The sequence below is a fragment of the Amphibalanus amphitrite genome, unplaced genomic scaffold (genome assembly GCF_019059575.1).
Source record: "Amphibalanus amphitrite isolate SeventyFive unplaced genomic scaffold, NRLGWU_Aamphi_draft 001069F_arrow, whole genome shotgun sequence".
NCBI lineage: Eukaryota > Metazoa > Arthropoda > Thecostraca > Balanomorpha > Balanidae > Amphibalanus > Amphibalanus amphitrite.
Genome location: NW_024882563.1, coordinates 168,421 through 182,123, shown reverse-complemented (window position 1 = coordinate 182,123; position 13,703 = coordinate 168,421). Strand labels below are relative to the sequence as shown.

General features: G+C 45.3%; 1 protein-coding gene across 1 annotated transcript in view; it reads left to right on the top strand.

The window, feature by feature from the left end:
• The window catches only part of LOC122369759, a 54,483-nt gene that overhangs the window by 29,613 nt on the left and 11,167 nt on the right, over window positions 1-13,703 (top strand). Inside the window, exon 4 of the mRNA XM_043344724.1 lies at window positions 13,131-13,268. Coding sequence (XP_043200659.1) covers window positions 13,131-13,268 — 138 coding nt within the window. The remainder of the gene's footprint in view (window positions 1-13,130; window positions 13,269-13,703) is intronic.

The following is a 13,703-nucleotide window of genomic DNA, read 5'->3' as shown; positions in this document are numbered from 1 at the left end:
AGGCGTCGTGACGGGTATTCGTAGTACGTGTCAACCGCCTCTGCCAGCTTCGTAACATGTTACGAAGGCACCAAAACTACTTCCTAAATGTTCAAATGGTTGCTAAATTCGAATTCAGCTCAAAAAACTAGCCTAGAAACATGTAAAACTCGAAAAAGTGAACCGAGGTCACCCGAGGTCACCAAAGGTCAATGACCTGACCTGACCTTCAGGTGACCTTAACACCCACCCTAATGCATGGGAGCAACATCAAATCACATGTTTGAACGTTTGAAACCACGAAAAGCTTGCAAACGCGCGGCTAATGCTAGCCGACGTACGCCGAATCGCGATTCCGGCCAAACATGGTCTCGGAAAAGAGGTCACAGGTCAAAGGTCATTTGGGTCAGGGTCATGAAATTTTCAGGGTAGGTGTCAAATTGATCAATGCGAGGGTACTTAAAGTTTCGTCGCGATCGGCGGCTTTTTACGCGAGTTATTCGCGAAAAACCATGGGGGGGTCCATCCGACCCCCCCTACACATGCGAGGGTTAAATTCTTCAAATTTTGAGTACCCCACTGCGAAATTCGCCCCGACGGGTTGTCGGTCGTACCCCAACCACATTTCACACCACTATGAACAATAAATGCACACACTGAAATCGCTATTACCGATAGGCTCATCCAATCAAGTTTCGATAAACCCGTTCATCATCATCTCCTGCGGTTTCGAACACGCCTGTTAGGTGATGCGGTAGACCGCGCCCAAAGCCAGGGCCCCGGTAACGTGAGGTAGCCGAGTCGGGGCAGCGTGCGCTGACCCAAGCCGGGGCCGCGCGTCCTCCCGGTGTCATGTGATAGCCCGGGGCTGCCCGCGGGGATGCGGTAGACCGCGCCCAAAGCCGCGGCCCCGGCTTGGTTCAGTGCACGCTGCCCCGACTCGGCTACCTCACGTTACCGGGGCCCTGGCTTTGGGCGCAGCTTCTGCTCATACTTTGTGGTGCGGTGGTGGTGCGTCGGGCCGCGCGCTCTGACTTCGGCCAAGAAAAATGCGTCAGCTGATCATTGTCATTTCTGCCACTTTCATGTGGTGAGATGGGGTCATAACTTTAGAGACGGCTGTTTCATATCAATTATTTTACATAAAATAATATTTCAAACCATAAATTAATGTTTGACAGACAGACTAAAGAAACAATACCAATACAGGCTTACAGTTCAAATTCGACATTGTGTTGTCTACGATTAGACAGCTGATAACTCATTCCCGTACGTCGTAACTCTATAATGACCTTTGCTTATTGTCACATGTGTGCCGCATTCGTGATTGTTGCCGATGCCTGTTTGCAGGTCAGCCCACTACAGTTGTTATACATATCGAAAAACCGATAAACCTTTAGGCGAAAAAAGCACTATTTTAGGCCCATTTTGGATTTTCTTTGCGATATTAGGTAAAAACAGAAGCTTCTTATCCTAGGAAAAATAAAATGTGAAATCATTCGAAGGTGGCACACTACCTTTGAATTGAGGCTTACCTCACTATCCGTCACAATATCTCCGGAATGGAGAACCCCGGGCGGCCACGTGCTTGACATGTAGTAGACCCAACACCATTGGTCATTGTCGCAACCGACTTGGAACTCTGGCTCAAACCCATGCAGTGAGGCTATCATCTGAGCATAATTATGCACCAATTGCTCCCTACCCCAAAGTGCTACACCCACGTGGCGCACGTGCGAAAACACGCGCACCACGTGATGAGGTGTACAACTACCCTAGAGCATCCCCTTGACGACTGACCTCGATTGGTTTCGCTGGCACGCATTGTTTTCGCGGCACAGGCTATCATACCAGCAGTGGTCAAATTTTCACGGAGGTGGTCCCCTCAAACAAGACCGGAGCGTGCACGTGCATTTCAATCGCCCCATATATGGCCTATGCCACGTGCAGTAGGCGACATGTGGGTGCATATCATACTGAAACATTTTCAAAATCTAGCGTGGGAATTTTGAGCAAAATTGATTTTGGGTATTTTTTGTATTTTAATGAAGTATTTTTTCTTCAAGAAATCCCATTGACTTAAAGGGACTATCCCACCTTTAACCCGCGCCCCAGTGGCGGTCTCGGCCAACTTCGCCCCAGTGAGGGGGGGGCATATGTTACCACCCACCTCTAACTCAAAAACTAAGAGGGCTAGCAAGACGCGGTAAAAAGCAGTCGATAGCTCTCAATACGTACGTTTGAAAGTATTTCGGTCATTTTTCACCTTAGAGCAATATTGGGGTCACCAGAGGTCATCAAAGGTCAAAATTTGCCAATTGTCTTTATATTTTTCAGAAAACATGCCGCTCTCTCAGGAACTATGGTAGCTAGAAAAACGCATGGAAAAGCAATCGATAGCTTATAGATTTTTCTTTTGAAAAGGTCATTATCAATATTGTCCTCAGGTCAACGGTTTAGCCTCCAGAGGGCAAAAACTAAAAAAACAGCTGTTTTTACGAAAAGTGTTTTTCGACAATAACTTTCGACTACAAAAAGCCACGACATTTCTATTGCCAGAATCGTGTTCCCCTCTTCGAGACGCGTCGAATGAACTATAATTTGACCTTGAAAGGTCAACTTAAAAATTTGACCTCAGGTCAAGGTCATGACCTGACCGGAAAAGGTCATGTTGCATATCAGTCGATGCGTCTCAACAAGACAAACACAATGAGACCATCCCCAGCGTTCTATCTCTTTCCAATCGCGAGTTATTGGCAAAAAACTGTTTGTAGCCTCAAATGACCTCGGATGACCTTTCTAGAGGCTATCAGCAAAAATGACACCTTGGTCATCACGAGTGGACTAAATCATTGTGATTCTGAAATATTTGGACTGTTCCTATGCGTACACACGGATCTAGAGGCATTTTCATTTTTCTCCATTGACTTGTAATGGAAAGGTCATGCCACTGACCTGACCTTAGGTCACGGATATAAAATATCCGAGATATACAAATTGTAGGCTCCCATAACAGCATGCAATCCACCATGTTTAAAACGTTTCTGACTAACACTGCAGGCTGGACATGATTGCAAACTTTTTTTAAGGCTTGGTCAGTTAACTTGACCTGGTGACCTGACCTGACATGACCTGGGGTCAAAAATTTCACACATTGTCCAAAATTGATGTACCAAAAGCTACCCCAAGCGGCGCGGCGCTACGCGCCGCGGTTTTTTATTCACACGCGAAAAACGCGACAGGGTGGTAACATATGCCCCCCCTCACTGGGGCGAAGGTTAACATGGGGTTTGAGTTGAGATAGCCAAGTTTGCGGCGAGATTCAGAAACCACTATCTATCTAGGTTGCAACCCCCGCGGCCTCTTGGTGTTGAAGAAATTCGTTCCCTTCATTTGAAAATGGGCCTTGTACAAGGCCTTATCTTCAACATGGAGCGACCGTTAGTATGACGTCACCTCGTTTAGTCATTCTGATTTAAATGGGTTTGTTCGTTGAAAAATCGCTTAAAACTTGGTCTGAACTTTGTTGTGGCGCCTACAGAGTAAAAAGAATCAGCTTTATGACAGTAATGTGGCCTGGGGAAGGAGGTAATTTTGGGCTGTGACGTCACATATTTGAAAGTTTGTGTTTGGAATATGGGAAGCCTAAGATGTTTAATGAAAAATAAATGCCAGAACCGTGTTCCTGGTCATCCAATCTATAAAGTCGGGCACAATTTAACTGGTTTTAACAACATTTTAGAAGGTGGGATAGTCCCTTTAACCCGCGCCCCGTTGGGCTCTGCCGAGCAACGCGCCCGGTTGGGGGGGGGGCCATTTTGGCCCCCCCCCCTAAGATCTCGAGAACCACGCAACATAGCGACAAGCGGTAAACGGTGTTGGATAGCCCCAACGGGGAACTACCTTGTGACCCAATTTTATTGACCTAGGTCAAACCGATGACGTCACAGGTCAGGTCAAAGGTCCAATTTTCACCGTTTACAGGCACTTCAAGAAATGCGTTGTAAAATCGAGTAAAATGCATTTCACTGAAAATCATCGATGGGAAAATGTTCTTCAAACACATATTTTGCTATTTGAGATCACTGATACCAGGTCAGGTCACAGAGGTCAGGTCACGGGGGGGTCACAATATGAAAGAGTCGTGTGATACATGTTTTATGGTCCATTTTACATGGCAAATGCGATTATATGGGTCAGGCAGCCTTTGGGGCCAGCTTAGATCACGTTTTGGTCAAGGTCAGGTCATAGTCAGGTCAAGGTCAGGTCAAATTAGGTCAAATTTCAAAGTTAATATTTTTGCATAAAATGGGTATTGAATCGATGCAGCTCGTCACGGGGAGTTCAATGGTGGTCTTTGTTTTGCCGTACGTGGTCTAGAATTGCTAAAAATTGAGTTCAAAAATTTGACGTCATCATTTTTGAACAATTTTTTCGCTATAACTTGGCAAAAAAACGAGATATCGATCTGAAATTTGGTATGTATATAGAAGAGCGCTGGGACTATCATATATATTCCGTTTTTTTCGAAATTCGGGAAAATTTTGGATTTTTTCAAAGTTTTTCTAAAAAAATCAATTTTTTGAAATTTTTTGGTCAAAAACCAATAATTTTGAAAATCCGAGATAGCAGTTTTGTAGCGACGTTTTTTGTCTACTAGACCATATAAAGAACTTTGAAATTGCTTGATAACTGTAGATTTGGTGAGCGTTTCAAGATTGCATGTTTTTTGCTCATTTTTGCTCGAACATGACCTCAGTTTGACCTCAATAACTCCTGACCTAAGGTGACCTAAGACTTGAAATTTGGTGTGAAGGTGTCAAATTGATGCCCGGGAAGGTACTGAAAATTTGGCGGCGCTGCGCGCCGCCGTTTTCTTGCTATTCAGGAAAAACCACAGGGGGGGGGGCCAAAATGCCCCCCCCAACGGGGCGAGGGTTAAACCAATGACGGCTGCATGTGCAATTTGCACCCCCTTCCCGAGGCTGCCCGAAACGGCGCCGCCGGCTAATGGCAGATGTCGGGGCGGCCACCCAGCACATAGAAGACCATCGCATTACAAGCACCCTTCTGCGAGAAATGCGATGCCGAAAATACACCTAATGTTGAAGCCTATGGGCCCAAAACACGTGCACGTGCCACGTGCAAGAAAAATAATTACATTCTTAGCTGAGGGTGTTTCGTGGTAGATAATCTACGGGGGCAGCTGCCCTGAAAATTTCATCAAAATATATACTCATACTCATACTCATACTCATATATTTCGGTTACATCCAAAGAAATTGGGTTTTCAGTAAACCACGTCATACATTCAGTAGTTCAAAACTCATACCTATACATACAGGACATATTCTATAGAGGTTAACCCGCGCCCGGCTGGGGGTCCTGGATTTCCACGCCCTGCTGGGGGGGGGGGGGTGTTTGAACACCCCCCTTCTAACTCGGCTCCTGGGCCACGTAGCGATACGCGGAAGGCGGCGTTCGAAAGAGCGTCAAAAATAATGAGGAAATCACTTCGGTCAATTTTTTGGTCAGGTCAAAGGTCAGGTCACCAGAGGTCATTGAAGGCAAATTTTCGCCGATTTCCAGGTCGAATGTCGAAAATTTCCAAGAAGCCAACGCATAACTCGGGAACCAATAGAGCTACAGCGCCGCGGAAAAGTGCATTCGATAGCCCTATTAACGCCCTTTCTGAGTAATTTTCTCAGATTTGACCTAACGTCAACGGTTTTGCCTGCAGGGGGCAAAAACTGCAAAAATAGCCGATTTTTTCGGAAACAGTTTTTCTGCAATAACTTTTGACCCAAGCATTGTACGAGCTTACTTTTACCGGCATCGTGTTCCTCTCGTCAAGACGCATCGAACGAACTATAATTTGACCTTGAAAGGTCAACTTGAAAATTTGACCTCAGGTCAAGGTCATGACCTGACCGGAAAGGGTCATGTTGCATATCAGTCGATCCGTATCGTCGAGCTGAACACATCTAAGGCGTTTTCATCGCTCTAGCATGCCTCTATCAAAAGTTATTTGCGAAAAACTGTTAGATACCATTCGTGACCTAAGATGACCTCAGGGCATAAACAGGGGTCACAGACACCATTTTCATGTTCAGTGTGTCTAAACCACTTGTAATTCAGTGTTTGGGAGTGTTTATAATGTATTTCGTCCAAAACAGGCGCATTTCAATTTTCTCCCATTGACTTATAATGGTGAGGTCGCAAAATTGACCTGACCTTAGGTCATCGATATCAAAATTCTGAGATATACATTTTGTACATGCTAATGCTCTTAGCAATCGCTGAAAGTTTCAAAGCGATCGGTCACTCGGTGTAGCTATGACAGACATTGAAACTTTTTATGAGGTGAGGTCACTTCGAGTGACCTGGTGACCTGACCTTGAATGACCTTGGTCTGAAATTTTCACAACATGTGTAGAATTGATGTATGATAAGGTGTACCAAAAACGGCGGCGCTCCGCGCCGCCGTTTTTGAGATATTCGCGAAAAACCACAGGGGGGGGGTGTTCAAACACCCCCCCCCCCCAGCAGGGCGCGGGTTAAAACACACCACACATGATAAACTGACCACATTGACCAGCCGGATTAAACATGCCGTTTCTTAGCCTTTTTACGGAACGCCGCCAGACCGGTGCAGCTTCGAACAGGCGCAGGCAACTCATTCCATGAACGAGTTGCGCGACAGATGAATGAGCGCCGGGCAAGCTCAGTTCGCACTAATGGTGTCAATAACGGAAAATCGGAATACCGATACCAAACCAAATACCAACCAAAACGGTGGGGAAATACCGAAACCAAACCAACTTGGGAAAATGAGAGAAATACCAACTTTTTACCGATTTCTTAGCCTCTTATACATTAGTGAGGGTTCACGATACCAACAAAATACCAAACACATTACGATTGAAATGCCAAATACCAAGTTGGTTTCGGTTTGGTATCGGTATACCAAAAAGTTGGTATCCGATTGACATCTCTAGTTCGCACGCGCGGGACATGAAGCTGACCGTCACTGGTTGCCCTAGTGCTGCGGCTCGACACCGCAGTACGGTGGACGATGCGGCTGCGGATCGAATCAGGGGCATGCGAGTCATGCATCAGTTTGAATATAACATGCAGATCATGCTCACGCAGTAGCTCCTGTACAGCAGGCCATCCCAGTTCCTTGCGGGACGCTGTCACACGGTCGCAACGCCTGAGGTTCGTTACGATTCTGACACAGAAGTTTATGCATTTCTGCAGTCTCCTGAGCTGTGTGACTGTGCAACCGCCCCATACAGACATGCAGTACGTCATTAGCGGGAAGACTAGCGCTTCAATCAGGAGCTTACGGGTCTCGCGCGGCACGCGGTGTCGAATCCTTGACAGACCGATCAGTACACTATAGCACCGGCGCAAAATGTATGATATGTTTTTGTCCCATGTCATGGCGTCGTCCACGGCGACGCCCAGCACCCTCACCGACTGTACCGGGAAAATTTGAGAGTTTCCAAAATGGATATGATATGGAAGCCAGTTTCGGTTTTCAATCGTTGCGATTTTACCATGATCATCTCAGTTTTAGAGGGGTTGATTTTTAATCTGTTCTGGGTAAACCATTTTAGAGCAGCAGACATGCTGGTTTCCAAACGTATTTTCATGTCAGAGAGGTTGTTCGGTAAGTCAGAGTGGAGGAACTGGGCGTCGTCCGCATACATAACGATTTTCTCAGCAGGTACATGTTGTGGCACAGGGTTGTATACCAATCAAGTCGATTGAATTGATTGATTTGATTCAACGCGTATTTTGAGTTGATTGGATTGAGTCGATTGACTTTTCGAGATGACTGGTTGACTGACTCGTTTGACTTTAGCGACTGGTTGACTGATTTGATTCCTGAAAATTAGAGTGACTCGTATGATTGAGTCGATTGAATGGAAAGTTCAAATAAGTTTTAGTTGACGAAAAATAATGACACCAATTGATGACAACAAAGATCACAAAACTACACTGAAAACTGCTTGTCATCACAACTGCAATATGGGGTAGATGGCCAAATAAAGAACAGGCCTAAACAAAGTAAACATGAACAGCCAACTTTGACTTTCAACTGCAATAACTGCTCCAATCCTGTGATAGAACCTGGCGATGCACCTACCTACCTTTCTGCACTCAGCAGGAAACTTTTTTTTAATCCAGATGATAAAGTGCAAGGCCCTATATACTAATAAAGTGTGATTAATTAATAATTCACATCTCCACATCTCCTCAGAAACAACCCACTGAACTCTATAAATATCTGAAACCCCTACAAAAATAACTGAAACAAAAGCGCCGTTTTCGTCTCGCTAATTACGTTTACGTAAATTAATAGCTAATTTGCTGCATTGTTTAATTTGCAGCAGAACGTTTGTTGATCCTTTTCTCCTGTGAGCCTAAGCAATTCATTTTCCTTAAAATATTTTACTGAATATTATTAAGTGGTTGAATTTCAAATGAAATAATAATTAAAACGAAATTGGTGCTGTACAACCGATTTATTTTATGATGATCTACCATTCTACCATACTACATGATTATATACCAGTATAACGCCTTATGGGGCGACTAACGGAGCGAGCGAGAGGGTGGGCCTTGCACGTGCGAAATTTCGAGGGGGTACCTCCAACTGACTTGTGCACGGCACCCTACTAACCGGTCTCTAGCGATGTGCCAAATTTGAGCGCCATCGGTCCAGCCGTTCTCGAGATCTGGAAACGACCCCTGCACGTGCGCACGTGCAGCAGCACCCCAACTCTGGCACATGGATATGCAGTGCCTAGTGGGTGCCTACCTACATGCCAACTTTCAGCATAATCGGCCCAGTAGTTACCGAGATATTGCAACAATTACAAAACTGACACCTCTTCGTTTTGCACGTGGCACGTGCATAAGGGGTCACCCACATGCATCGGGAATAGTCCAATACTTGGTAGAAGGAATGAAGCTACCCTACAAAAATTACCGCATGTAAATCGGTCAAGTGGTTGCTGAGATTTAACCCGCGCCCGGCTGGGGGTCCTGGATTTCCACGCCCTGCTGGGGGGGGGGTGTTTGAACACCCCCCCTTGTAACTCGGCTCCTGGGCCACGTAGCGATACGCGGAAGGCGGCGTTCGAAAGAGCGTCAAAAATAATGACGAAATCACTTCGGTCAATTTTTTGGTCAGGTCAAAGGTCAGGTCACCAGAGGTCATTTAAGGCAAAATTTCGCCGATTTCCAGGTCTAATATCGAAAACTTCCAAGAAGCCAACGCATAACTCGGGAACCAATAGAGCTACAGCGCTGCGGAAAAGCGCATTTGATAGCCCTATTAACGCCCTTTCTGAGTAATTCTCTCAGATTTGACCTAACGTCAACGGTTTTGCCTGCAGGGGGCAAAAACTGCAAAAATAGCCGATTTTTTCGGAAACAGTTTTTCGGCAATAACTTTTGACCCAAGCCTTGTACGACCTTACTTTTACCGGCATCGTGTTCCTCTCGTCAAGACGCATCGAATGAACTATAACTTGACCTTGAAAGGTCAATTTGAAAATTTGACCTCAGGTCAAGGTCATGACCTGACCGGAAAAGGTCATGTTGCATATCAGTCGATCCGTATCGTCGAGCTGAACACATCTAAGGCGTTTTCATCGCTCTAGCATGCCTCTATCAAAAGTTATTTGCGAAAAACTGTTAGATACCATTCGTGACCTAAGATGACCTCAGGGCATAAACAAGGGTCACGGACACCATTTTCATGTTCAGTGTGTCTAAACCACTTGTAATTCAGTGTTTGGGAGTGTTTATAATGTCTTTCGTTTAAAAGAGGCGCATTTCAATTTTCTCCCATTGACTTATAATGGGGAGGTCGCAAAATTGACCTGACCTTAGGTCACCGATATCAAAATTCCGAGATATACATTTTATAGATACTGTTACCCTTATCAATCGCTGAAAGTTTCAAAGCGATCGGTCACTCGGTGTAGCTATGACAGACATTGAAACTTTTTATGAGGTGAGGTCACTTCAAGTGACCTGGTGACCTGACCTTGAATGACCTTGGTCTGAAATTTTCACAACATGTGTAGAATTGATGTATGATAAGGTGTACCAAAAACGGCGGCGCTCCGCGCCGCCGTTTTTGAGATATTCGCGAAAAACCACAAGGGGGGGTGTTCAAACACCCCCCCCCCCCAGCAGGGCGCGGGATAAGCCTCGCAAAAGCGTCCGCACGGCCGGCCGGCCGGCCGGCCGGCCGGCCGGCCGGCCGCTCATACTCAGAAATTTCCGTTAATCTAAGGAAAGACTACGCTCGCTTCGCTCGCTCCGTAATTACTGACCGGGCCGACGAAATTATTTGGAAACGAGGTTTGCAAAATTGACGTAGGCCCGAGTGCGAAGCACGAGGGCCGGAGTTAAATTTTGCAAACCGAGTTTCCAAATAATTTCGTAAGGCTGAGGTCAGTAAGATTTTTCCTACATGCCGCAGGCCTTGATGCCGCATACCTGCTAAGTAGTTTCGACAGGTTTTGGTGCTACTTTTATTAAATTGTTTTGTCCATAATTTCCTAACAGTGATTGCGCTACTGCTGTGTTTTGTCCATAATTTCCTAGCAGTGATTGCGCTACTGCTGTGGATAAAGCTTTAAAGGAAATTTATAGAAGAAAATGCATCAAACCACCTTACTTCAAAAAGAATCGCGACTGAAAATATCAACTCAGAATGGCACAACAACTGGATATCCAAGGAACATAATACATGAATAATTTGCCACGACATAAGAACAAGAAGAAGGTATAATAATCCTAGTGATTAAACGTAAATTTTCCAGTGCTCTTGCAAGAATCTTTTCTTTATTTATGTAATCGTACTTTGTTGATGCCCTATGGGTAAACTTTCGTGAAATACATTATATTTTCCATATTTTACATGTTTGTTTCGGGGAAAGGACTACAACTGTCAAATGATAACGCAATAACTTAGGCCCAAGGTCTCAGTGGACATATCAAACGAAGATAAGATAACAAGCGATAACGGATTTCGATTATTAGGCGCATATCTTAACATAATTTCGGCTTTGTAACCAATGCAAAATATTTCAAAACCCTTGATAAGCAGAGCTTTTATTTTTTACCAAAAAATGCTGGTTTTCTAATTTTACGCGGCAAATATCATGCAATAATGTCAATTACACATTTCCTGTCAATTATACTTCTGGGCTAATGCGATAAACTGTAGTTAAGAGGTCATTGCCCTGGGCAGTAAACCCGGGCAGTAAACTTTTGTTTACTGCCCGGCCTATCAAATAACATGGCATTTTGACACCGACAGTTTCTTGGTCATAGTTTTACTGCCCGGCTCGTGCTGTGCTTAAGACATACCCCGGCATGTAGGAAAATCAATGACGTCATCTTACCAAAAAATCAAAAGACGTAGAATAAGGATTTATAAAAGCTTAGCATACTTATCGGCAAAACGTTTTCTTTGTTTTTTCTTTTTAATTTTCCTTGTTTCTACTTCCTTTGTCCTTAACTTATCCTGTGGTTCCAGAGTCCCTGTCCTTTCCATTTCCTTTTAAATATATTTTTAATGCTCATCCCTATCCCCCAGTCCTAACAGTTTCAAATTGTATTGCAATAAAATGTTTTGAATTCTTCACATATAACCTATCTTCCTTCGTTGGTACTGTTGGTAGCCAGTGACACATCTAGGCAGGTAAGTAGGTACCTACCTGCTTTCCTGCTGTCTTCATAAAGCATACCTAATGAAGTTGTCAAATTTGTAGCACATTTTCAACACTTTCATATGGTGTCAGTGTGGCATGAAACCTAGCTAGGTTCATTATGTTCACGGTTCAATTCAGAAGAGCTCCGCATAACTCACATAAGAGACAGACGGGGGTTTTACATGGGGTAGATGGCCTGATGACTTAGCTGGAATATGGCCAAAATTAAATTGACAACTTTTAGGTGAAAGGTGGTGATTTGGGTTAAGGGGCGTTTGTTGAAGTCAACTACTGGGCTATTTTGCACCCATTAAATGAAACTTCTGCTCCAATTCTACCCATTGAACCTCAATATCATGATCCACCTGTCCATCACTAGGTATCCTTCCTTATTACATAGAAACTTTGAATGGCATGGCAATTTATAATTTTAAATGGCAATATTTTTATGTTTCTTCTGTAGGTAGGTAGGTAGGTAGGTAGGTAGGTAGGTAGGTAGGTAGGTAGGCACACCAGACTGCTATGGACACTTTTCCAAGTTGGTGGGGCAAAAAACCTAATGTATATCTTGGTTTGAGTCGTTTGATTGAGTTGATTGATTCCTTTCATTGTCGCGTTTGAGTCGATTGAATCAATTCCCGAAAACTGCTCTGACTTGATTGATTTGATTGGTTTCCCAAATTTGTCGTGATTGAATTGATTGCTATTGATTGAGTCGTATACAACCCTGGTGCCAAGTCGTTGGTAAATACCAAAAATAGGACCGGGCCCAGGATCGAACCCTGGACCACTCCGTGTGACACGCTCAACCTATCGGTTCGTTTGGAAGCCTATCAAGGTGTCCGGATCTCCCACACCAAACGAGAGTCCTTTCCCGAAAAGGAACCACCCTCAGTTTGTTTTTCAATAGAAAAACACCATTCAAAAGAATAGTGTTTGTCTAATGAAGAAACAACGTTCGGGTATGTACAGTCTGTCTTAAAAGTACCGCGCAAAGTGACAGTGGATCCACCAAGCCTGACCGAGGAAGGGCCTGCTATAATTTGAAAGTCACCGAACCAATTGACCTGGGGAAGGGACGAGGATGTCCATTGCTTCGGGGTGACTCAAATTTAGCAGTCTTTCATCGGTCAGGCATGATGGATCCACCGTCACTTTGCGCAGTACTTTTAAGACAGACTGTACTGAGACTATATGACCTGTATGTACTGAACTGTATTAACTGACGCATGTATAAGCGTAGTGCATGCATTGTGCACAATGTTCAATTACTGTCCAACAGTGCCGATCGACCTTGGCTTTGTCAGTGTCGTCTGTGTCAGGGTTTGACACCACAGTGTCAGCCGCCTCCCGACCCGGCAGCAGCTCCGTCCGACTGCTGTCAGCTGACACAGCTCTGTCCGACAGGGCCGGAGGTGACGAAGCCGAGGTGGCCTGGACGGTACGGGAGTGGTCTGTCGGTATCTCTCCAGGGGGTGGCTGCCGACACCATCAGTCACCTGGCCACGGAGCTGGGGTCACGGATTACGCTACTAGTCACGGATGGTGAGCAACGATTGAAGTTACTCATATATGAATGGCTAGGAAGGGATAAACAACAGTAGCTGTTCCGACTTCCGGCGCTCAGCGTTCTCTGGCTGTGACGTCACGGCCACCCCGGCGGGCCGCGGCCCGGCTGACCTCCAGTGACCTTGAGACGCGCTGCCGGCCGCGTCAGCTGATTGTCGGCGGTGCGCGGCGACCCCAAACGCTGCCGGACTGGTCAGGTGCAGGTGGCGCTGCCGGGCGCTCCTGAACGGGGCAGGGGGCGACACGGGGACACGAAGAACGGAGAAACAGGCCGGCGGCACCGTTCCTTGCTTGTGATTTTTGCTCTAAGGTACTGTCTATTTTTTTTCTAGCAAATGTTTATAAATAACGTGGGGAAGCAGTTTATCCCCGACACTCTGAAGCCTAAATCAAACCAGGAATAACTGGATA